The sequence below is a fragment of the Anolis sagrei genome, chromosome 4 (assembly GCF_037176765.1).
Source record: "Anolis sagrei isolate rAnoSag1 chromosome 4, rAnoSag1.mat, whole genome shotgun sequence".
NCBI classification, from domain to species: domain Eukaryota; kingdom Metazoa; phylum Chordata; class Lepidosauria; order Squamata; family Dactyloidae; genus Anolis; species Anolis sagrei.
In genome coordinates, this window is record NC_090024.1 from 100,717,747 (window position 1) to 100,744,652 (window position 26,906).

At 38.5% G+C, this 26,906-nt stretch overlaps 1 protein-coding gene across 1 annotated transcript in view; it reads left to right on the plus strand.

The window, feature by feature from the left end:
- The first annotated feature begins 1,258 nt into the window (after nt 1–1,258).
- Nucleotides 1,259–26,906, plus strand: part of RETREG1 (reticulophagy regulator 1) — a 65,505-nt gene continuing 39,857 nt past the window's right edge. Inside the window, exons 1-3 of the mRNA XM_060774675.2 lie at nt 1,259–1,508; nt 14,683–14,789; nt 15,184–15,214. Of these exons, the coding sequence (XP_060630658.2) occupies nt 1,288–1,508; nt 14,683–14,789; nt 15,184–15,214 (359 nt within the window). The 5' untranslated portion in view covers nt 1,259–1,287. The remainder of the gene's footprint in view (nt 1,509–14,682; nt 14,790–15,183; nt 15,215–26,906) is intronic.

Here is a 26,906-nt window from a genome sequence, read left to right on the forward strand (position 1 = left end):
CAAGAGATTTGCAGGCTATGATGTCTCCTCTGTTTAAAATCCTCCATTATCAAGGGATGTCTGCGCCCTACACCACTGGCGAAATTACACTGCTTAGCCGGTATCGCACCACCTGACATCCGCCGGGAGGTGGCAGCCAATAGTGAAAGGACCAAGGCAGTGACATCTCCAGCTCATCCCCTGTTTGGGTATCAGCCAGCACGTCAACGACTTAAATCCAGACATAGTTTTCTAAGATCTACAGAGACACTCGCTGGAACACCTCAGCAAGCAAGAGTCCAAAAGTGGCAGGCTCAAACCCAGAACCTCAATTCATGGCTGATACCAAATGAGAGACTTCCCCCTGGCACACAGAGGACTGGGCGACTTGGAAGGCGCTGAACAGACTGCACTCTGGCACCACAAGATGCAGAGCCAACCTTCAGAAATGGGGCTACAAAGTGGAATCCTCGACATGCGAGTGCGGAGAGGAGCAAACCACAGACCACCTGCTGCAATGCAACCTGAGCCCTGCCACATGCACAATGGAGGACCTTCTTGCAGCAACACCAGAAGCACTCCAAGTGGCCAGATACTGGTCAAAGGACATTTAATCAACTACCAAACTCACACATTTTGTATTTTCTCTGTTTGTTTGCTTTGTTCTGTTAGAAATGTAATATAATTGACTGGCTGCCCTGACACGAGAAATAAAATGTCTCCTCTCATCCTTGACTTCTGCAGGCTAAACATTCCAGCTCTTTAAGCCGCTCCTCATAGGGCTTGTTCTGCAGACACTTGATAATTTTAGTCGCCTTCCTCTGGACACATTCCAGCTTGTCAATATCTCCCTTCAGTTATGAAACTCTCTGTCCCTTCTGTCAGTGTACATGTTAAACATGGATGGAGCAAGCACCAGAAGCGACTTGCCATCCCAATTGATTGCCACACAGGGCGAGCTTTCCCGCCCTTTCTACATTGTTGACGTCAGCGCGTTCTAAACCCACTCTTCTTCATGCCATCCCTTTAAATACGTTTCCTCCCCTCACAGGTTGATTCTATCCCGCCGACACAAAATCCGGGCGAAAGCGATTCGCGCGCACATTCCCCCGCCCCGCCCAGTTTCCCCTCTATTAACCCTTCCTGCGCTCAGCCCCGCGCGCTCGTGTAGCCTGGGATCTCCGAGTTGACCAATCAGAGGCGCCGCGCAGACCCACACGGGGCTGTGATTGGTTCTTGCCCGAAGAGAAGGCGGCGCGCGCACAAGTAGCGGGGGGGGGGGAGTGAGAGACAGATGCGCGTCCCCGGATGTTGACAAGCCTGTCAGACGACGGAGCGGAGATGGATGGCGAGGAGGCGGCTGCAGCAGCGCGGAGGGGCTCTCCCTCAGGGCGCCTGGGGAGCCAAACGGAGGCCGAGGGGAAGGAGCTGGAACCCACCGGGACTTGGCGCTGGTTGGTGGCGGCGCTGACTGGGAAGAGGCCCCTCAGCGTCCTGGCCGCCTTCCTCTGCGCCAACCTGCTCTTCTGGTGAGAGGCGCCGCTGAGGGAGAGCCTCGCAGATTGCACTGCAGCCTCCCTCTCCTTCTCTCTCTCTCTATCTCTCTCCCTCCGCCCTTTCCCTGTATTTGCCCCCTTCTTCCTAGTTTATCTCTGGCTTCAAAGGCATGCAGGAGGAGTGTGGAGAAAGGGCACCTCTGAGCATGCACAGAGTACATCTGCAGCAGAGAGGCAGCCTCAGGGCCCTTCCACATAGCCATGTAACCCAGCATATCGAGGCAGGTAGTAATATATATATAAATAAAAATTTGTGGGATTAACAGAACTCAAAAACCACTGGACGAACTGACATCAAATTGGGACAGCATACACCTAACAACCCAATGTATGTCCTTCACTCAAAAAATTGATTTTGTCATTTGGGAGTTGTAGTTGCTGGGATTTATAGTTCACCTACAATCAAAGAGCATTCTGAACGCCACGAATGATGAATTTGGGCCAAACTTAGCACAAAGGACTCCAATCACCAACAGAAAACACCAGAAGGTTTGGGTAGTATTGACCTTGAGTTTGGGAGTTGTAGTTCACCTACATCCAGAGGGCACTGGGGACTCAAACAATGATGGATTTGGACCAAACTCTACACGAATACTCAATGCCGAAATATGAACACTGGTGGAGTTTGGGGAAAATAGAATCTTGACATTTGGAAGTTGTAGTTGCTGGGATTTTTAGTTCAACTACAATCACAGAGCATTCTGAACCCCACCAACGATAGAATTGGGCCAAACCTCCCACACAGACCCCCCATGACCACCAGAGTGAGCTACAGCAAGTCGTGGCAGGGGACGACTAGTAATAATAATAATTCAGACAGACAGTTTTTGAGCACAATACTAGAGTTTTGGAGCACAATACTCCTGACTGCACAATCGTGGAAAAAAACAAAGTATGGGTTGTCGATGTTGCAATCCCAGGTGACAGCAGGATTGAAGAGAATCAACTGGAAAAGCTGACACGATATGAGGATTTAAAGATCGAACTGCAAAGACTCCGGCACAAGCTAGTAAAGGTGATCCCAGTGGTGATTGGCACACTGGGTGCAGTGCCTAAAGACCTTGGCCTGCACTTAAACACAATTGGCATTGACAAGATTATCATCTGCCAGCTGCAGAAGACCACCTTACTGGGATCTGCATGCATTATTCACCGATACATCACACAGTCCTAGACACTTGGGAAGTGTCCAATGTGTGATCCAATACAACAGCCAGCAGAGTGATCTTATCTGCTGTGGACCCATCTTGTTGTGTTTCAAATAGTAATAATAATAATAATGATAATAATAATAATAAATGTTATTTATACCTCACCATCATCTCCCTGAGGGGGACTCGCGGCCAAGCCCAAAGATACAATACAGCAAAATAAAATAGAAAATATAGACAACAAAAATTACATCAGAATAAAATACATAAAGTAGTAAAATAAAATAAACCAAGCAAATTGACAAAACGTAAAATCAAACACAATAATTGTCAAAGGCGTTCATGGCCGGAATTCTACAACAACCCAAACACAATTAGCAGGCCAAATGGACAAGGTAAAATAATAAAACCCTGGATGAGGTAGGAATAAAAAAGTGTAACTATTATTAAGAGGAGAACAATTATTAGATAACTTTGTGAATGAATGGCAACCAATTATTCAACATCCTAATGTAAAATTCAACTAAAAATGTATATAGAGGATCCTATAAGATTGTAGACAAGGAGGAAGCGGATGTAAAGTAAGAATATATGATAGTTTTATATGTATTATTTAGATAGTAGATTGTGACCCCTTAAAGGAAATATATTATCAGATAAATGATTATGGAACATTAATAGATAGAAAGTATAGCACTGTATGCAACAAACACTTGCAAATTTATGTCTACTTAAATACAATTTTTTTTAAAAAAAAAGTAATTGAGAGGAGCCCAAAAAGGATGAACAGTGGGGTTATGCTTTCAATTTAGAACAGGGGAAAGTGCATCATAGGGGCAACACTGTAGATGGAACAGACAAAAAATGGGACATGGTCACTCCCAAAGGCACATCGAGAGAGCCAAGTTTTCAGATTTTTCTTAAAGGCTGCTGAGGTGGGGGCCTGCCTAATCTCACCACAATATCTGTTTTGAACTGAGTTATCTGAGTCCACACTGCCATAGCATTCAATTCAATGTGGATTTTATACAGCTGTGTGAAAGAGGCCTCAGAATATCAAGGCAGATACAGTAGAGTCGTGTTTAACCGACCTTCGATAATCTGACGTTCTGTGTTATCCGACTCGGAAGGGTTTGCTGCGTCTTGCTATGCAGTGTTTATGCTTTGTGCGAGTATGGAGGCAAAAAAAAAGAACGTGGTTGTATCAATTGAACAGAAACTTGAGGCAATCAAGAGACTGGACAAAGGAGAGATTGTGCAGAAGGTAGCCGAGGACCATGGCATTGGAAGGGTAATAGCAGGGGACTGGAAAAGGAACCGATTGGAGATAGAAAAATTGTGTTCCTCCAGAGTTGAGCAGTAAAAAAGAGGAAAAGATTAGAAAGTGTAACTATGAAAAAGTTAGCAAAGCTTTGTACAGTTCAGAGACAAAGGTGTGCCTTTTTAGGGCCTATTTTACAGCAAAAGGCATTGCATTTGCGAAAGGAATTTAATGAAGGACACCCAGATTTTACAGCAAGCATTAGCTGGCTTGACAGGTGGAAGGAATATTATGAAATCTGTCTGATAAATGTTTGTGGTGAGAAACTGTCATCTAATTTTCAAAAAATGGAGGAATTCAAGAAAAAAAATCAAGACTTTGTTGAAACTGAAAGCCCAACGGGCGATCAGATATTTAATTGTGATGAGTCTGGCCTCAATTATAAAATGTTAACCAGTAAGAGTCTTGCAGCCAGATCTGAAGCATCAGCCCCTGAATATAATCGTAGTAAAGAAAGGCTGACAATTTTAGCATGCAGCAATGCAACAGCAAACCACAAAATAGGCCTCAGAATGATTGGGAAGTCCAAAAATCCAAGAGCTTTTAAAACAATTTCAAAAAATGCTCTTCCTGTAGAACACCCCACACAGTGGGTTAAACCCCTGTGCCGGCAGGACTGAAGACCGACAGGTTGCAGGTTCGAATCCTGAGAGAGCATGGGTGAGCTCCTTGTAACATGTCCAGCTCCCCACGCAGGGACATGAGAGAAGCCTCCCACAAGGATGATAAAACATCCAGGCATCTCCTGTGTAACGTCCTTGCCAATTCTCTCATACCAGAAGTGACTTGCAGTTTCTCAAGTCGTTTCTGACACAACAAAAAAAAAATAATCAAAAAAGTGCGTTGATGACCAGTGAAATTTCAAAGACTGTTTTTTAAAGGAATTTCTTCCCTCCATGGAGAAATTTTTGAAAGAAAATTACCTCCCCAGATAAGCAGTTTTGTTGCTAGACAACTCACAGATGCACCCTGATGCAGAGGAGCTTCAAGATGGGGACATTAAGGGTGTGTTTCTGCCATCTAATGTAACCGCCATATGCCAACCGATATATCAGACCATGTTGGAAACATTAAAAAGGAACTATCGCAGGAAGCCACTGTCGACAATGATAGAAGAAATTGAAGAAGGGCACGACATGATTGAAAAATTGAAACGCATCAATGTAAATGAAGTCGCTTATTGGGTTGCAAGGGTCTGAGCTGACGTTAAGGCTCAAGCCATTTCCAGATCATGGAAGAAGTTGTTAGGCAAAGATGAAGATGACATTATGGAAAGGGAAAACATAGATGAAACTGAAGAAAGCATTCTACCCTTAGTATAGGGTATCCCTGGGTGTGAGGATGCATCTTTGCAAGAAGTTAAAAGTTGGATGAACAAAGACAATCAGTATGAATTAACTGAAGAACAAATTGCCACTCTTATCAATAGCAATGGCGACGAAATTGATGATCAAGCATCAACTGTTGAGCCTCTCAGAATCTCACACAACAATGGGGTTAGGGCTCTGGAAACAGGACTGTAAGATCATTTTATGCAATTCTATATTTATTTGTAGTCAATTTTAACATTAACTTCAATACAACTTTAATACGTTTTCGATACATTGCAATGTTTTGGTACTAAATTTGTGTATTTACATATTTACATATATTGAACTGCATTTTCTGTCAGTTTGTTTTAAAACATGTTTAGGTGCTTAATTTGTAAAATTATAACGTAATTTGACGTTTAATTGGCTTTACTTAATCCCTCCGTATTATCCGACATTTCCGTTTGTCCGATGGTCTGCTTGCTCATTTATGTTGGATAAGCAAGACTCTACTGTAATGCACAATATCTGATTTGAACTAGGTTAGCTGAGTCCACACTGCCATATATTCTAGTTCAAAGCAGATAATGTGGAATTTTATACAGCTGTGTGGAAGGATCCTCAGACTGCATCACAGGCTGTGCAAGCAATTATTCCTCTGTTGTTGTTGTTGTTATTATTGTATTTATACCCCACTTTATCTCTTCCGCAGGAGACAACATCAAAACAGCAGCATACAATTTCAAAGATACAAATACCATTAAACATTAGTATTCAAAACAGTTCAGATCCAAACCATAAAAACATAGGACTACTAATGTTCTCTAGTACTATTTTAAAATTAATGTTTCACATATAGATATACAGTAGACTCTCCTTTAACTGGCACCCATGGGGGTTGCTTAGACACCGGATGAACACTTTAAGGTTGCATGAGAGTTACTATTAAACATAGGCCTAACTAGTAGTCTACCCCATATTATGCCAAGCTATAATCTCTGTATTGACTTGATATAAATATTGAAAAACAACAATTAAAAGTTAATTAAGACACTGGTTGTGTCTTGCAGTATTATAAAACAGTTTTGTATTTAAAGTATATTGTTTCTTCGGGTTTCTTTTAGCTGCTTGCTGGAGAGTTCTGGTTGCTAGAGTTGCAATTACCTTCCACACAGCCATATAACCCAGAATATCAAGGCAGAAAATCCCACAATTCCTGCTTTGAACTAGGTTGTCCACACTACCATATATTCCAGCTCAAAGCAGAAAATGTGGGGTTTTATTCAGCTGAGGATCTGCTGTACATAGATTTATGCTCACTATAATAATATATTTAATAATAATAAAAAAATATTTCTTCCCTGCCTCACCTCATGGCTCGAGGCAGGTTCCGACATTGCTAAAACACATAATCAAGATACACAATAATTTAAAAATATTTGGTGGAATACACATTAATATTAAAACATATTTCCACAGAATGCACATAAAAATAAACAAAAATTAGACATAAAGTGGAAGTTTAATATTCATCATTAAAACTGTCTGGGTATATGTGTGTATATATTTGTGTCCTGTCAATTTAGAGCAACTCTAAGGTTTTAGTAGGATTTTCTTGAAAGAATACTCCAAGGTGTTTTTGCCGATCCCTTCCTCAGAACTACAACTTACAGGGTACCTGGCATCCATTGGTGGTCTCCCAAGTACTAACCAGAGCTGACCCTGCTTGGCTTCCAAGATCAGACAGGATCTGACATCTTTAGAGTATTTAGAGAGGTTACTCTATATATAGTCTGCTGTATGTTTAGCACGATCCCTGTATCCACAGTGGATAAGTTCTTGGACTTCAAGTGGATATATAGAACCATGGATAGTAGCAAACCTTGGCTTCTGACCCAGGAATGCCATAGGGTCATTCTGGAGAAAATATAAATACTCTAGAGAAGATGTATTTGGTTGAGTGTGGATAAATGAAACTACAGATATGGGGTTTTCACCGTATATAATCTCTCTCTCTCTCTCTCTCTCTCTCTCTCTATATATATATATATATATATACACACACACACACATTTATCTAGTGTGCCTGTTTTCTATGAATTAGTATAATCCTTAAAAGCTGGTGATCTTAACCTTATGTGATGCCAATAAAATTCATAATTATACAATTATAATTATAGAATTGTCAAAGATTCCCCCCCCCCCCCCACTTGCTTTCCTTGTTTCTAGCAACAACAATCTATAGGATAGGAAATTTTCTGGCCAGGTAGACTCCAGTCCTTTGTACCTAAACATTAAGCTCTTCCCACCTTGTTATTTTTGCTTAACAGCTGCTGAGTGTGTTCACAATGCATTTTTACAATGCGTCCCATGTTAGATCTTCCCTCCCTTCTTGTGCCTTCTTTTTTTAACATGGTAGTGTTGCAATATTTTTTTCCAATATATATTCTGAAAGGAAATAAATAGAAGCCTGGTTATAAATGGATGATAAGGCGACTGACTGCTGAACGCCACAGCAGAGTAAAAAACAGCATCCATGAAATGGGCTTTGCAAGCTTCATATTACAGAACTGTGATTGGAGGATGGGCTTATAGGGAAGGAACTGGCAAAAAGGATGCAGAAAGATGATACAATATTGAGATAATAATTACAGGCAGTGCAGATAATATGGAACATGGTTGCTTTGGGTATATTAGGCAGATAGCAGAGTGGCAGTATCTTGAGTTATATGATCCACTTTTAGTGGCCTGGTACTTTAATCCTATTAATTAATCTGCTTTTATTTTAAAATTACAAAGCATCCAGCAGTCTGCAGTACATGGCTGCTGAGTTGCTTTGTTTTTTTGAGTTACAGATATTGTAGGTGTGCTATAAAGTCTGTAAAATCTATATCTTGTATGTTGAACTGGGCCTGTGCTACACTGTCCATATTTTTCTAGATTAGAATGAGCTTTTTGTTTCATAGTTTCTATCCTGAATTCTTTGGTGTCTCAGCTTAAGGAAGTCTACTACTTTTCATTGTGAATTGGATTTGTTTGAGTCCACTTGTGTGAATTGTTTTGCTGTGACATTTCTTTATCTGCTATATAGTGAGTGGGAGTGGGATTGTAAACACCACATCCTTTACAATAAGGGATCATCTGCTTTTAGTAAGGCACCAAAGCTGTAAATGACATCATCACCAACAATGTAATGTTTTTGCTATACTGATTGTGAGAAACATATGTCCTCATTTTCATTGAAAAATATTAAAGTAATCAAGATTTATCAAATACAGGAATCTTTTGTTTTTTTGCAGCAGTCACAAATTTCAAATTTGATTTGCAACTTTCTTTAAACATTTTACTTTCAACTCAGCTGAAAATATTTTCTAAAACAGTTGGAAAACTTGTGCTTTTGCATAGTACTGGAATGGAGCTCCCATGGTTTCTCATCAGTAACTTTGGAGTCTGTGACATCTGGGAGCTGCTGTTCAGCTACATTTGGAAGGTATAATTTACCAAATAACATGTTGATTTTTCAAGTAAAAATTCCAAGCTCAGAGTCACTATATTGTGTAAAACATTAATAGAATTTTACCTTGAGTTTGAAATTCCCTGGTATTTTAATGGCAGTTGGAGTAAATATAATTTAGGCTTTGTTTAATCTCTTGCATTTTGTAATAGGACTAGACTTTGGAGTTGTAGAAAATCAGTACTTCGGGTGTTTACAAGGATACCCTTTTTTATCTATGTACGGCAACAAGGTATGCAGATAAATCCACACAGTTTTGTAACAATAACAGCAACAACTTTATTTATTAGTAGCCTGTTCATGCATATAAGTTGTACACACATTGGGATCCTTCCAGGATGCTGTTGCTGATGAAATTAAGGTGTAACTGAACAGGGAGAGCCATTTGTCCTAATCTCCCATATATGGAATGTTCTTCCATGGCAAGTCAAAAATATTTCTTAGTTTTTAAAATTCTCTCTAGATTTTATTATTTGATGTTTTAGAAACAATTTTGTGTTCTTTTGAATATGAATGTTTCTTGCATTCTTAATGATGATGGAGTCTTACATTTATTATAAAATGATGGATGATGGATTTCATTATCAGGAAAATATATAAAATTATGAAACAAAAATAGAAACATTAAGACATATTCATCATCCTTTGTGATACACTGCCTAGGTTTGGACTGTCATATCATGACTTATTAGATTGCAGTATGTATGAGTCCTTTGCTTCCTTTTTGGGGGCAGCTGTAATCCAGCATTTCACCTTTTGTTCAAACTAAAAAAACTGTGGTTACTAGCTTCAGAAAACATTCATTTCTTGAATCAGTTTTGGATTATGAGTTAAAACCCTGATTTCTTCCATATCTGCTAGCTGCAGTTTGCCAGTTCAAATGAAATACAAAGTATAATTAAGAGAAATCCTGGTTCAGTCATGAATCATACATGGATGCTGTGCGTGTATCATATTTCTACACATCTTAGCTTAATAAATGGGGGTATCTTACTCTGAACCAGTCTGCTGAGGGCCTTAGTTGGATGGAAAAGAACAATTATTAACTTACAAAAACTTCCCTGTCTGGTTGCATGAAGATAATTACTATTTGCCATGGGTGTTCCAAGCCTTTTTTCAACTACTACATAGCAATTTTCACCCCTTTAATACCTGCGTGCCTCCTCAGTGACACATACTTAGATGGTTTTCAGTAAATGTTTGTGATTTGCCTAGTGTTGTAAAACTTCCAGAAAGTTTGAAGTCATGGAAAAAAACAATTTTCTTGCATTTTTCTCAGTTCTTCTAGTTTGAGGAGTATGGAAACAATCAAAATAAAAACATAACCGCACATAAATATTACTAAAATAGAGGGGAAAATGCACTCATTTATAGAAGGAGAAAAAAGGAAACAAGACCAAAAAATACAGTTTTTTGGCACTGCACATAGTCTTACATAAAAACCTTCCTCTTGCATGGTTTTTAGAAATAATTTTGGAGTAGTAGATACATGATAAAACATTTTTTCAGCATTATAGAGAAGACTCAGCTATAGTAAGTTTTGTCATTTTTTAAAAAAAACAACCTGTTGTTATTTATCATTTTGTCATTTGTTTTAATCTGTCCCGTATATATACATTTAGGCCCCTTCAACACAGCTGTATAAAATCCACATTGAACTGGATTAATAGGCAGTTTGGACACAGATAATCCAGTTCAAAACAGATATTGTCGATTATCTCCCTTGATATTCTGGGTGATATGGCTGTGTGGAAGGGCCCTAAAACCACAAAAATCTACATTTTAAAAAGCATTTTTTCATTGGTGATACTTATCAGAGTTTGCCCAGTTTCTTATCTCCTCTTTTTTGTAGGGGAGGGGAAGAAGTGTGTGGAGTTAATTTTGAGTTGTCTGGCCTTGATACTGAGTATCAGAAAGCAAATTTTGACCCATTTAATACTTTCTAAATGCCTTTTCTGTAACTACTGTACTAGTTACAAGCCTACAAAAATGTTGACTGCCTTGCTTGTCTAAAATTACCCATGTTAGTCATTTGTGGAATTGTAAGGGAAGGGCGAAACCCACACTTTTTGCTGAATTGTCAAGAAACAACTTTTAATTGTCTGAAGCAAGGAGCCATTTGCAAACATGTTCTTGTGAGCTTCTACACGAAGAGTAGTAATTATGTGGTCTTCCAGATGTGGTTGACTAGCTGCTCCCAACATTCCTCATTACTTACTGTGCTTACTGGGATTTGTAGTTCAACATCATTTGGACATCAAAATCATCCAGGCGTCCCCTGGGCAACGTCCTTACAGACGGCCAATTCTCTCACCAGGAGTCACTCCTGACATGACAAAAAAAATGGAGGCTGACATGATTTTCATCTGTGTTCAGAGAAGAATTTCTGCATGGACGAGAGCAAGGAGGCAAGAATGAGATCCATATGTTCTCCTTTTATATGAAACCAAAAGTTAACTATAAAAGAGTGTCACAGTCAATATTTGTGTGAGACATAGACCTGCAATCTTTCTGTGTGTAAGGATTTTGTGAGTCATGGGCCTACAGGAGGTTTGATTGTCTGCATGTTTCTGATAGCTTATGTACACTCACGTTTTTATTTTTGACTGGGAAAAAATACATAGCTACTTTTCACAGCTGAATGAATTAACCACACATTAAATTTAAAGGCATGTGACTATGCCCCTTTGCCATTTCCCATAATATCAATCAGCTTTGAAAACCGATGGGAGCTCAGAATCAGGAAACTAAAAAAATGTGGAACTGTTTATTAGGTATCATTTTGCTATCCCATTATTTGAACTCTTGCTTTAGGGGTTTTAGAACTGTGCCTTCGAGAATATTGGAGAAACAAATCACCTTTCAAAGCTGTTTTCCTCTGATGAGGATAGGATTGGTTTCATTGATTGTAATTTATGAATACTAAAAAGGAGTATTTTAGCATCCATGGGAAACTACTTTGTTAGAATCTAAATGTCCCTTTTTCATTTTGTTATCTGTTTTCTTCAGTTCATAGGTCCCTAGAAAGAAATGAGTTTTGGTTACTTTGATACAGGAGATACTATGTTTTATATCAGCTGAGCAACTGCTTATGTGACACTGTTGTATCATTCTGGTCTCCAGCAATAAGTATATTAGATTAGGCACAAAGCTATTGTAGCTTAAGATGCTAACTTTAGAACATGAGCCAAAGGATTTGCATGTACCTTTAATTCAATAAACATTTCAGATTGCATTTCTTTAAAATCTGACTATAAGATATATATACTGGCTTTGTTTATTTGTGTTTAGTGGCACACATCTTTATGCATTCTGTTATAATTTGTTCTGAATATTTGACAAGCTTTGACAAAGACTGTACACAGACTGTATAAATCTAATTCACAACAAATGGGATTTAAGCAGCCTAACTCTGAGCATGATTGCAACCGTCTATCTTCAGTGGCAAAACACACACGATTACACTGTAAATCAAGGCTGAACAAGTTATTGCTCTCCAGATGATGTTGGGCAAACTCCCATGGGCAATAGCCAGTGTGGAGCAATATGGGATTTGCAATACAACTACATCTGAACAGCTACAAGTTATTCAGTCTAAAACCCATTCTCGGCCTGGTAAACAGTCATTAGAAAAGATGTACTAGATGAGTCTGGTCCATGTAAAGGAGCATCCTGCCTCCCAGTAGTAGCCAGCTAGATACTTAATAGTCTACCTGGAAGAAAGACTCTATTCTGGTTGGCTATTTTTCCCTATTAGCTGGTATTGCATGAAATTATACCTCTAAAACTGGATAATAGCCACAAATTTGCCCAATCTAAAAAAGGTTTCTAAATTTCTGAATTAATTGCAAATAATATGAAAATGTTCATTCTTTTTGTTGCTCTTTTGTTGTCAGTGATCTTGAATTGTAACCTTATGACAGAGGTAGACAAACCTATTCTGTTCCGCTTTCCATTATTTTATATATTACTATTATGTCCACCCCTGTTCTCTTATCACTTATTAAGAGTGCAGAACCCAGGGCATGTTGGTTGACTTTTTGTACTCACTTTATTGTAGAAAATTTAATTGTGTATACTTTTAGGTCTGCAATCCTCTTGCTTACCTGAGAGCAAGCTCCATTAAACAGAATGGTTCTTTTTGGACTGAACATATATTTGGGACAGTTTTTTCTAAGATGCCTTGAAAGATCTTCAGAATTGCATTGTAGATGAATATTTTATTGAATTGCTCTACATATCTCATAAATATGTCAGATAATGTATTTTATTTATTTGTTGTTCTTAAGCGTAGGTCTGATTAAAAAGCATTGCATGTACAGTGTGTGTTTGTGTGTGTGTGTGTGTGTGTGTGTGTATGCTTTCCACTCCTCTGCTGCTTGTTCCCACAGCTTCAAAGGTTTCTGGAAAAATTTACATTTCTAGATTCTTTAGCCTCAAAGTTACCTTTGTCCTGCCTTAACTAATAGCTAATCTTCTGCTTGTTGGTTAAGATGAGCTGTATAAAAATAACAATGGAAAAAACCATCCAAAGATGTTGTCTTCTTCCATCTTGGAAAGAGCTGCTCTTTCCACTGTTTATTGTACTGTTTCTCCTGGAAACAGGGGAAAGAGGAGGAGGCTACTTCTGTTGACTCCCCCCTCCCCCCAGGTATAACCTCTGTCAGAAGTTAAGAAAATGTCCTTACTTTTCAAGAAGTAGGCACTTTCCCTCACTTTTGCATTCAATCAGCACATTTTGTTGGGCTATAGCTACCAGAACATACCAGCTGGCAGAAGGAAGCATCAGGTTGGGGAAATCTGGTAGAGCATGTCACATTTCTGTCTTAGGGCCCATCAGGCCAAATGAGGCAGAGTGTGTGAAAATGGATTTTGTGGCATCCACATGACACACAAGGTTGATTCACCCTACATACTCAATGAGGTATGGGCATGCATAAACAGCTGGGCAATTTAATTTAGAAATATCTCTACTGTTTTTATGGCCATCGTATTTTGCCCAGGCTCAAGAGCCCTGGAATCGAGGATGACATTATCATCATTATGTCCTTGATACAGTGGAAAAGGGAGGAGCTTTTCTTCCCTTCTCCAATTGTTCTGGAGTTTTGGCCAAAGTCAGCACTTGCAACACGTGACAGTCACCAGCTGCTCCCCTCTCTCGTGTTTGCCACTCTGCAAAAGACACCATGGTGATACTAGGTGACTATCTAACAACCCAAAACAGTGTTGAGCATCACTGGGCCGTGTGGACTCCTTCTATCCATAGAACCAGATTGGAGGCTGGTTGTGCAGATTCCCATGGGCTCATTGGAGTACCCAGCTCTGGATCCACTTTGGCATATGTGGCATGTGCAGATGCGCCCTTTGTAGCAAGCTTATTAATGTTGAAGGTAGTGTTGCTATTTTGGCATGAATAATATGTTTTATGGCTGACAGAATGTGACTTTGCTTAAGGTTACCCAGTGGGTTTCATGAACAAGTAGAGATTTGAACTTGCGTCTCCAGAATCACAGTCCAACAGTCAAATCTCTGGCTCTCACAGGATAGAGTACTGAGTCTTAAAAACACACACAGCAGAAACAGCAGTTGCTCAAATTGAGCAGAACAGACTGAATCATAGTTGAAAGCATATCCCATGACAAAATCACTAGACAGGTTTTAAAAATCTTTACCTGGCACTAGAAGTACTAGAAATACCAGGTAAAGTTCCCTAGAAAGTGCATTTCATATACCAGATTCCACAGAACAAATTACACCTTGGGTTATTCACATTACGCTTCTTCTTTCATATTGCAAAGCAAGTTTTTATATATTTGCATACTGAAAAGCTTATTCTCCCTCTTTCTCTTAGGTTCCTTGCACTCACTCCTTGGAGATTATATCATCTGGTTTCACTGATGTTCCTTGGAGTTATCATGATGCAGATGATGCAGGAGTTGGTTTTGTCTCGACCAAGAGGTAAGCTTCAGTATTGTGCAAAACTTTTTTTATCAGTAACATCTGGAAACCTATGAGTATCTCTTTAGCTTCTTAATTACAGCAGTAAAAGTTCTAAAATAAGTTCCTTTGAGTAGGAAGTGTGATTACCTAATAGACAATGTATTGCTTGCTAAGGAAAGTGTCTCATATTGAGTTAATTTGGGTGAAACATTATCTTCCTTAATAAATTATATGTGCTTGAGGGGCTTATACACTAGCACTGTGTTCAGATTTCTCTCCCATAAATAGCAAAAGCCTACTTTGAACATTATAGCTTACCTTTCACAAGAAGATGTATTACTGCACTGTAAATATTGGATCAGATGGGGGAAAATGTCTTCTGTTTTGAATGATATTCATATCTTGTTTTCAGGTGCACAATTATGGAGGAGCCTCACTGACCGGTAAGTGTTAAAAACTGTTACATGAAAATAATTTATTGTACTAGTGATTTGGGAATATTAGAACCTGCTCGTTATATCAAAAAGAAAAAAGAAAAAGAAAAAAGGAGGGGCATAGATGCTTGCTGTATGTGTTAGAATTTTTCTACTAATTAATTTGTTGAGGAACATGCGCATGTCTTACCATTAGAAATACAAAACTCTGCCAATCTGCCCACAAAAGTTCTTATTCCTGAACTAAGAATATGGCATTCTTAGTTCCACAAACTAAGTGCACATTTGATTCACTTAGTAGTAGTTCCACAAACTTAGTGCACATTTGATGCATCTTTGGATTTGAAGTAGAGAAAGGGGATGGTGCACAAGCCAGTTTATAGAGTTATCTTGTTATCTTGTATAATTCCTAGTCTCCTTTTCTGACAAATTCCCAATATGGTAAGAAAAGATCTAGATCAAAATTTTCATTTCTTAATTATATAAACCATCTTATCTAATTGGGATTGTGGTGCAGCTGGCTGAGTGTCAGCTGCATTAAGATCACTCTGACCAAAAGGTCATGAGTTCGAAGCCAGCCCGGGTTGGAGTTGATTTCCAACCAATTGTGTAGCCCGTTGTCAACCTTTGCAACCCGAAAGACAGTTGCATCTGTCAAGTAGGAAAATAAGGTACCACCTTAAATTGTGTGGAGGCTAAATTAACTAATTTATGAGGCCATAAAGACTTCAGCAAAATCATGCGGGAATGCGGAAGTACTTCATCAGTGTGGCAGATGGACAATGAAAGCGACAGCTCCCCCTCGGCCAGAAAAAGTTAAATAGCCTCTGTCTATGTCTGTATATGTTGTATGTCAAAATTGGCATTGAATGTTTGCCATATATGTGTACACTGTAATCCGCCCTGAGTCCTCTGTGGGGTGAGAAGGGCGGAATATAAAAGCTGTAAGTAAGTAAGTAAGTAAGTAAGTAAATAAATAAATAAATAATCTATTTTTGGGGGAAAAATATATGTTTGGTTAGCCTACATTTCAGTTGTATGCCATAGTTGTTTATTTTCTTTTATAACTAAAGCATCAAATGAGAACATTTGTATCTCATCCTGAGTTTTTATCATTTTACCTTGTACATGTGGCCTGCTCACTTTGATTGTGATTTATCTATTACTGTATTTTGCATTATTTTATTGTATTTTTATGCTTTATTTATTTTACTGCAATGTTTATTTTGTGTTTTGGTTTTATTTTGTTGTAATGCATTTCTGGGCTTGGCCTCATGTAAGCTGCCCTAGTCCCCTTTGGGGACATGGTGGCGGGGTATAAATGAAGTTTATTATTATTTATTATTATTATAATATATAGAGGTTGTTACTGGCCAAAGGTTGCCCAGTGAACTGCATTGTAGAATAGAGTGTACCATTCTTAGTCAGATGCTCAACAGCTACTACACTGAATCCTTAATAAATTACATGAAATGATGGGTGCATGATAGCCTCTTACCTGGGTAGCAGTAGTACTATGTTTTGGTTCTGCATGCTGCTAGCATACAGTCAAAATCAGTAAGAGCAAAATTGCAATATATGAATCAATCACAGGAGCTATAACGTGTGTAACTCCAAATGTACATTTGAAATAGAATAAGTGTCAAACAGAAACTGTCCTCAAATGGGTTTCATACAATATATGATGCAAACTATATGCAGAATATGAAATTTGAGATCGTAAACATGTAAGAATAACAAAATTCGAGTAAACGGTGCTTCCCATACATATTTCAGATTTCACAAATTGTTGTTGATGCAAACAAAACAAATAGAAAAACAATGTGTAAAAAAATCATCCCTGAAAGTTAGGGTGAACAAAGGCATATAGGCAGTATTACCAACCACAGGTAGATGTGATCTTCAAGGTTATAGAACAACAGAGAATATTCACTTGCCCCCATTATGAAAACACTGACTTCATAATATTCTAAAAGCCAAATAGCAAGTTCTTATCTTCACATTATAAAAGAGCTCAAATCAGGAATACAAACAGTTACAGAACTGGGTAAACCTGCTCTTATCTTATTCCTGGGGCAAAATAGATGGGAGTAACCACTCCTCTGTCGTTATAAATATGTAATAACTAGCCTAAATATAAACAGCTGGATACTTTTTTATACTATTGAACCCAGTATTTAATAGTGCTATTAAAGAGAGAGACTTCAAGTCCAAACTTGGATTAGTCCAATGAGCCCTAACAAAATTCAGTTTGAATTCAGCTTTCTTTTGCAGTACACTATTATGATAATGTAACTAGTTATGTTTGTGAGGATGAATCCAATTATCTGGATCCATTTCAATCTGGTTTCAGGCCTGGCTATGGGACAGAGATGGCATTGGTCACCTGAAGAGAGCTAGACAAGGGGAGTGTCCCTGCTAGTTCTCCTGGAACTCTCAGAAGCTATTGATACCACTGACCATGGCATCCTTTTGGGCCATCTGTCCAGGATGGGATTGGGAGACACTGTTCCCGGAGGATCGTACCCAGATGGTGGTGCTGGGGGATACCTGTTCGACTCCCTGGCTGGTTGCCTATGATGTCCCTCAGGGTTCAATTCTATCCCACATGCTGTTTAACATTTACATGAAACCTCTGGGAGAGATCATCTGGAGTTTTGCAGTTTGGTGTTAAATTTATGCCAACGGCACTCTATTACTCCTTTAAACTGAAAGCCAAGGATGCCGTCCTGCCCCTAAACCAGTGCCTGTCATCAGTAATGGACTGAATGAGGGCTTACAAGTTCAAGGTAAATCCAGACAAAGCAGAGATACTCCTGGTTAGTCAAAAGGTTGATCAGGATGTGGGGTTATAGCCTATGTTGGATGCGGTCACACTCCCCCTGAAGACACAGTTTTGCAGTCTGGAGGTGATCCTGGATTCATCGCTGAGCCTGGAACCCCAGGTGTCAGTGCTGACCAGGAGCACCTTTACACAATTAAAATTTGTGCACCTGCTCTGCCCATTCCTTGAGATGTCAGACCTGGCCATAGTTGTCCATGTTTATTTATATCCCCTCTGGACTACTGCCGTGTTCTCTACATAGGGCTGCCTTTGAAGATAGTTTGGAAGCTGCAATTGCTTCAGAGATTGGCAGCCAGGTTACTAACTGGAGCACGATACAGAGAGAGAACTACTTCCATGTTACGGCAGCTCCACTGGCTTCTGGTCTGCTTCCGGCCTAAATACAAAGTGCTGGTTATTTCCTATAAACGGTTTGGGCCCAGACTATTTGAAAAACCGCATCTCTGAATACAAACCAGCACGAGTGCTGTGGTCTGCAAAGAAGGCCCTGCTCTCATTCCCACCCCCGTCTCAAGCGCGATTGGTGGGAACGAAAGAGAGGACCTTCTCTGTGATTGCCCCCCAGCCTCTGGAATACCCTGCCTAAAGAACTAAAAATGCCCCCCCCCCTCCTTTAAAAAGCTCTTTAAAACCTACTTATGCACCTTAGCTTATGGAGAGGAGGAGGACTAGTACATCTTTATATATATATATATCCTTGCCTAGATATTGGACACCTGCCTCAACCTGTTGGATACCATAAACCATTTTTTTTTGTTTTTAATGCCTTCTTATTTTAACTTGTAAGTTTTTATCATGGGACAAATGTGTGATGTTTTATTTTATGTTTATTTAAGTTTATTTTTTTAGTTCTTGGATAGTTTTATAACTTCATATTGAGATTGTTTTATCCATTGTTTATTTGATTTGTTCTTTGTTTTGGCATTGAAAGTTTGCCACTTTGCCATTTTGTTGGAAATCGCCCTGCATCCCCTCGGGGGGAGATAGAGCAGGTTACAAATAAAGTATTATTATTATTATTATTATTATTATTATTATTATTTCAACATGCTTAAATTAATTAGACTGCACATGTTTTATTTAATTATTTAAAGTTATGAGGTAGTTACTGTAATTGTTATAGATGTTTTATTCTGGGGGTTATTCATTTATTTTGTATTGTTTTATGGCATTGAATGTTTGCCATCCTTTGCTGGAAACCACCTAGTCCCCTTAGGGAGATAAGGGCAGGTTACAAATAAAGTTTTTGTTATATTAAATCAATATATGACTGTGAACAGTTGACAGTTGTGACTTACTAAACGAGCATCAAATGTTCTATTTTCAGTTTCAGAATAATGTTAAAAATGCATATTCCACTTGAATGAAAAGTTTTAACCACCTACAGATATCAACATATTCTGTGACTTTACAAACTTGTATATTCTGTTTGTTTCCTGTGATGTATTTTATGAAACCACATAGTTTTGGTTTCTGTTTGTTTGATATTTATACTGTCCTCAATGTATGTTTTGGGTTGCATGCTTCTTTGCTCTTGTGAGTGCGTATGTAGCCTACATATGCAAACTGTAGTCATTTGTTCTTTTCATAGTTAGGTGCTTTTATTGGAGGCTGAAGGAGAATTGATGTTCTATTACACAGGCTAGCACACATTTTGGTGCCTCAAATGTTTGCTCTGTATCTGGGTATAATTGACCTGCTAATTCCAAAAATGGCACCAGTTTTCCCCTATCGGCTCTAGTTTTTGATTGGTAGTATATGCCATCCTGCTTGCTCATAGAAAATCATGATAACCATATCTGAGAAACTGAGTTATCACGAGAAACTGAGTAATTTTAAGAGTTTTTAAAATCCTGGTAACTAGATTTTGTTCATTTTCATGGTTTCCTCCTTTCTGTTGAAATTGTCCACATGCTTGTGGATTTCAATGGCTTTTCTGTGTAGTCTGACATGGTGGTTGTTAGAGTGGCCCAGCATTTTTGTGTTCTCAAATAATATGCTGTATCCAGGTTGGTTCATCAGGTGCTCTGCTATGGCTGATTTCTCTGGTTGAAGTAGTCTGCAGTGCCTTTCATGTTCCTTGATTCATGTTTGGGCCTTGCTGCGTTTGGTGGTCCCTATGTTGACTTGTCCACAGCTGCATGGTATATGGTAGACTCCTGCAGAGGTGAGAGGATCCCTCTTGTCCTTTGCTGAACGTAGCATTTGTTGGATTTTCTTGGTGGGTCTGTAGATAGTTTGTATGTTGTATTTCCTCATCAGCTTCCCTATGCGGTCAGTGGTTCCCTTGATGTATGGCAAGAACACTTTTCCTCTGGGTGGATCTTCGTCTTTATTTACAGTTTCTGTGAAAATCCTATAGAGGGCAGCAGAGTAATTTAGTGTAATTCCAGTAATGTGTACTCTATAGGGTAATATGAGGAGCTTGCCCCAGTTGTGTCCCCGCCCCCCCTCCCAAAATGGATTTACTGTATTTCTTTGATTCTAAGACACACATTTTCTTCTTTATAAACATCAAAGAATCAAAGAAATACATTATTTATCTAGAATTCACCTTTGGTCACAGACCTTCCTGGAATTGAGTATGATCCAAGACAGAATTGGTAGTTGAAAAGTCAAACATTTCTGGACTCACCATATCTTTTTAGAACCAAACATATACTGATTGCTTACATCTTGACATATGGTCACAAAATTGAGGATAACTGGCGAAGAGCTAGTTTGGAAATTTGATTTTCAAAGTATGACTTACCCAAGATCACGCACTGGGTTTCCATGACCCAATGAGGATTTGAAAACTTGTTTGTGAAGGTTCAGTCCAACACTCAAGCCACACTGGCTCTTCTGAAGGGGATAAAAGTGAATCTGTGTTTGAGAGTTGGCATTCTTATTAGGGTCTGATATCATAAAAGCTGTGGCTTCTTACTTAAACTTTTAAATCAGAAATCTTTTAAATCTTTTCTCATACATAGTGGGCAGCATTGGCCCTTCACATGTTTTTGGCTTACAACTCCCATGAACCATCATAGTCTGTGGTGTGCATTTAGGGGAACTTGCCCACTCATTCCTTACAGACATGGAAATCCTATTCTCAGCTTGATATGATGTCTGGATGATGGGATACTGGGAATTGTTATCTGAGAGTGAGTGACATATAGGAAAGAATACCAATGCCTAAATTGGATTGCATATGGGGTATATTTTTAGAGTGTTTTGATTATTGGCAAGGGTATACCCTCGCTCAACAAATTCCTCCCCCCCCCCCTTGAAAAAAAGATCCGAGATAGGTTCATCTTAGGATCATCATAAGTCAGAAATGACCCAAAGGCACACAACAACAACTGCCCCAAAACTAGAAACTCTGTTAATCTGTTTGCCGAGCAGAAAAACACACACGTATCTCCATCTCTTGCTCCTTTCTCTCTCTAATTTCCATTTTATTGTGCTTACCATATTACTTAATCCAGGACACTGGGTTTCTGCATAATTCATCAAAGGCCCAAAACTGTAGTCTGGGCTACCCTTTAGTGAAAGTAACTCTCTTTTCTACCATTCTTGGTTGTACCACTTGAGAATCCAGTAGCATTTTTTTTTACCGTGGGTTACAATTCCTGTTTTTCATTTCTCGGTGTTTTGAAAAAGAGAAAATAAAAAATCTTGAACTGTGCATAAGAAAAATAAATCTGAAAGGCTTCTTGCTTTTTGTTTGCCATGTTGTTTTGTACTGTTGAGAAATGTGGTGTCTACAGATAACAAAGAGCTAGCCTTTTGACCTTTACTTGCATCCTGGTTTGCTAAACACACGCATTGGATTACAAAACACTCTCTAGGAATTATTGACAGAAGACCCAAGAACCCGGAGTAGCAGCCACTGTGCGTTGTGTGCAAACATCCGGGTTATGACGACACTGGAGGGTGTGTTTGTCATCGACACATCTGATTAGTCAGTCACTAACTTGGGTAGGAATGTCCTGGCATAAGCTTGTCGTAGCATGTGAACACATCAGCAGAATAACATGTTTATTTCCTTTCAAAAATTTCACCAGACACTCTGGCAATATGCAGCTTTGTGTTGCAGGGAAATAAAATATTGCAACATAGTTTCTCTGAAATTATCTCCTCAGTAGAGACTTAGTGTGCTCTTATACTGAAAATCAGTTGGAACTTTAGACGATAAGGTTCCCCCTCCCCTTCCCTGGCACGTTCTGTACTAAAATCCTCTGTGACACAGAAGCTTCTGTCCTTGTTTAAGCTCTTAGCAGCATTCTGTTGAGGTACTTCTACCTAATCTCATGGTCAGCTGAGTTTCCTGAAAGTATTTGGGGCTGGACAAAATGAATACAGTGCAAGAACGACTGTTTAGAAAATAGCTTGCATGGTTTGTGCTGTAGACCACTGCATGATATGATGTTTGTATTGCTCAGAGATTTATAATAGCTGTAAGGATTATATGTATTTCAGTTTTTTCTTTAAATGACTATTTCTTCTTCACTGAATTGTGATATATAGACTACACATAATAATCTTGAATGATGCGAAGAGAGACTATTTGAATATCAATTAGTGGTTCATATTTATATTCTTCTGGAGTGTTTTGAAATATATATAAACCAATCTGTGAACTGACATTTCTAAAAAGTTACGTATTTGGGGAAAAAACATTGCTCTAGCAAAGCAAGCTTCATTAATTTACTAAGGCATTTTGGGGAGGGGGAAACTTGTTCTTTTCATATAAATCTTATAAAAAATATAAACAATAAACAATCACACCTCAATTTGTCACTATAAAATGGAACAAGTCTGCCATATAGTCTGATAAATACAAAAAAAGTTCTGTTTTCCATTAAATCTTTGACAAAACTAAGACAATTCTAACAAGATGGTTTTCAATAGTGCATATAAGTGTTTTCCAGACTTGCCTGCTTATGAATGAGGAAGCCTTACCTTCAATAGAGTGTCACTTTCAACTGATGCATGAGACTACTGCAGAAAAAAAAGTGAATTAAATCAAATCTCCTCTCTATCTCTGTCAGTCGGAGCAGTGCTTAGGAGGAATTCCATTTGTGGCATCTGACATTGGTATTTTTTACTGATTAAACTATTGAATAAAAGATTGTTAAGAGAAGATCTCAGTAATCACCAGTTTAGTTAGACAGGTTTATTTTGACAGTGTTGAGGAGAGAGATGACATTCAGATAAACTCACATTATGTTGACACTCTTATTTTAGAATGCTTGATTCCATTTAAAGAACAAAAAAACATATACACACAGCAACTACACCCAAGAAGATGAAAGTCCTGACCTCCTCAGACACAAGCATTTTGCAGAAGTTTTCTTGGAATTCAGGAATCCAGCATGCCATACATCAGGAGTGAATCCTGTGAGTACATTGGAGAAACAGTTTATTCACTGTATCCATAGACTCCATGAATTCACTATTCAAGGTTTGAAGACAATTGAAGATTTAATTTTTTTAAATGACTATCCCAGTTCTTCTTTGATGGTTTTAAATATAAGTCCTAATTAGGTCCGTCCTTCTGTAGCTTCCAAAATGTCTCATGTCCGCATTAAATATGTCTCTGAGGACAGTGGAATAGACAAAGGAACACTTTCTGAATACATTAAGACTCAACTAGACTAGCATGGATCTTCAGATAACATGTATCTAAGTTGTCTTGAAACAAATTGATAACCAGTGAAGTTGTTGCAGCAAAGGAGATACATAGTCCTTTTTACTGCCTTTGGCTGATATAGTCTGACTGCAGCATTCTTGGCCAGCTTTTAATGTAATTATGCTAGAAGATTACATGACTTCAAATTTATACAGACTTGTATTTTGGAGTGTGAATCAATAGATTCATAGGTTTTCAGGTTGTTTGAAAATGCCAGGTCAGTGGTGTTCTAGGCTATGCTGCTCAAAGGTGGTAGGAATACCTACAGCCTTGTATGTCAAGTTTACCAAGCACAAGACATTCTACCCATCATTGTATTGTTGTGACTATTAAGAAAAGTCAATTTGTTCAATGAAAGACATTTATTCAGTCAATCTTTCTCATGTTAATTGCAAGAAAAAGCATACATTCCTCTTTTGTGATTTTCAGTCCATATTATTTATCTTCTAGCATGGCTACCCAGAAGGGATTCAAATATAAATTTCATATCTCTTGAGTATGAATATTAACCCCCCCCCCAAAAAAAAACCAGCAGCCCAGTGTGACCCTTAAAAAGATTCAGCTTTAGACGATTACATTTTCCAAGCGTTTCAGAGGTCATGACTAATAATATCTGGATTAATGGTTAAATCCAACTGTGTAACAAATAGATGATTCTTTTCTTTCCTTCTTGGACATAAATAGAGTCTAGTTTTGGAAGATGGTGTTTTGATAGCATATCAACTGTGATACTAGTATAAGAATATTTGTATTTTAATACTTCCATATGGGATATGATGATCATTTTGTGGTTGCTACGATTGTTCTGAATTGTTATCAGCATTTGGTATTTAGTTGTGACACACTATTTTCTGACTAGTTTGTAAAGCATAAGCTCTTTATCTTTGTACTGAGACAATATAGTCACTTTTAAAAAACATGGCACAGATTCCATTAAGGATCTATTAAGCAAAGAACAAAATATAATGGCCCCTGATAAGCTTCTTCAGATTCGTTGCAAGCAAGATGAGTGTGCTTCATTCTGAAGGCAGTCAGCTTGGGATGTTCACACGCCAAACCAAACCAAAATTCTAAAGTGTAGATCTTTTACAGATAGAAGTGACTTGCAAATTTTGATCTCTTTGTTTAAGGAAATGCTTCTTTCAGCAGCTTGTGGTAAGTAGATCAGAGCATACAGTAACACATTTTAGAATATTTAGATACTTAGATGTAACTTATTTGCTAATACAATGCTCATAAAATGATTGACTGATTTTTAAGTTAGCATAGTTGAAAGGATCTACAATGATTCCAGTTGGTAGTGTTTGTAGAATGTTCCTTTGACAGATTCAGTTTGATCATGCATCTAAAAACTACAGCAATCTTCTATCTTATAGTTGTTCAACAGGTCCCTGTAGTCAAAAGTCACAAAGAACTTGTGGTGATCATCTTTCAGTGGTAAGGAGCTTGGACTATGTCTAGTACTTCTCGTGTTGGAAAAGAAATAAGGCATGATTTGTGCATGAAACCTTTAACTTAGTTTCAGGGTTTGCGATAGTGGCATATGAACATCTCAAGCTGCCTTGTGTAGCACAGTGTAGCCCAGTATTTTCTGTGCTGGGTAGTAGCAACTGCTTAGAAGCTCCATAACAAAAAGTATTTCCTAAAACCGATCATTGCTATCCTTTTAACTGGATATGTTGCTGAATGAACCTAAAACCTGCATGAAAAGCATGTTCTGTGTCACTGGTCTACTGTATTTTTACAGGCTTATCATCACCACTTTCATGTGAAAATGTCATTGATAACAATGGGTTGCATTCACTTCAATATTACATCATGAATGTATGAATATATGTCATTGGATTACACTGAAAACATTAACTGTACACAGGAATACAACACCAGCATTCTTGGTTTACCAATCTCTAGTGTTTCCTTCCTTCCTCTTCAGAATTTGGCACAAATCATTTTATTAGTCCTGACAATTTTTAGTGGGAGAATTAAGAATCTGTCCTATTCTCAGCATTGTGCCTAGTGTGTTCATTTTCCATGTTTTGCTCTGAAGTTTTAATAGTAACACACATAACATGTTGGAATTTTGCTTTCTAAAATCAATCAGTAACATAATATATAAAGAAACAGTGTCATTTAAATTCCTTCCTTGTGGAAGAAACAGGCAAATTAATCCAGAACAGAGTGGATTGGAACATGAGCCGGCTCATTCACTGCATGGTTGGGTGAATGAGTTGTATGCAGCTCCATCATGCATATGAACTCTCAACTTTGTAGTGAAGAAGCAAGCATATGGCCAAGTGTTTAGTATGTACATTAGCCCACTGAGGAACCATGAGAGGGAGAACAGGGAGCCACTGTGTCCTTTATTTGCAGAGGAGATGCTTGCTAAAATAGTTGTAGAATAATGATGAACAAGAACCATACAATATTGAAAATGAAGAACAATTTTAACCAACATAAACTTAACTGTATTTCAGTGGAAGACCCCAGGGGCCATCCAGATCAACCACCTTCTGCCATGCAGAGAAAGCACAGTCAGAATACCCCCAATAAATGGCCATCCAGCCATAATAATAATAATAATAATAATAATAATAATAATAATAATAGCAAGCCAAGGTCCACCCAGTCCAACCTGTTTCTGCCATTCAGTAAAAGCACAAATTAAATCACCCCTAACAGATGACTACACAGTCTTTGAAATAATAATAATAATAATAATAATAATAATAATAATAGCAAGCCAGGGGCCACCCAGTCCAACCTGCTTCTGTCTTTCAGTAAAATATCATTTGAAGCAGCAGTGCGGAGGCCTTGCAAGCTGCACCGGCCATGTGCTTTCTAGGTGAGGACCGCGGGGGAGGGGCGCAGAGCCTCCACAGGGCCCCCAACTGTCCTTCAAGGATCCCTAGGGGCTCTGAAAAGCATCATTTGAGTAATACTGACATAGCAAATTCATTGAATAAAGTGGCAGTCTTTCAATTGAAGCAATATGAATAATTTTGCCTGTGAAGTAGGGGACGGTTAGATGAAGATGATCCAGGTCATGGCAGTTTCTTTCGATGGCAATTTTTTTCCTACTACAATTTTCATAAAATTTATTATACTCCCTCTGCTCAGGTTGCACTTAATAGCCATTAATCTCTTTAAGCCAGTAGTACAGAGCTTTTCATATTGGTGATACA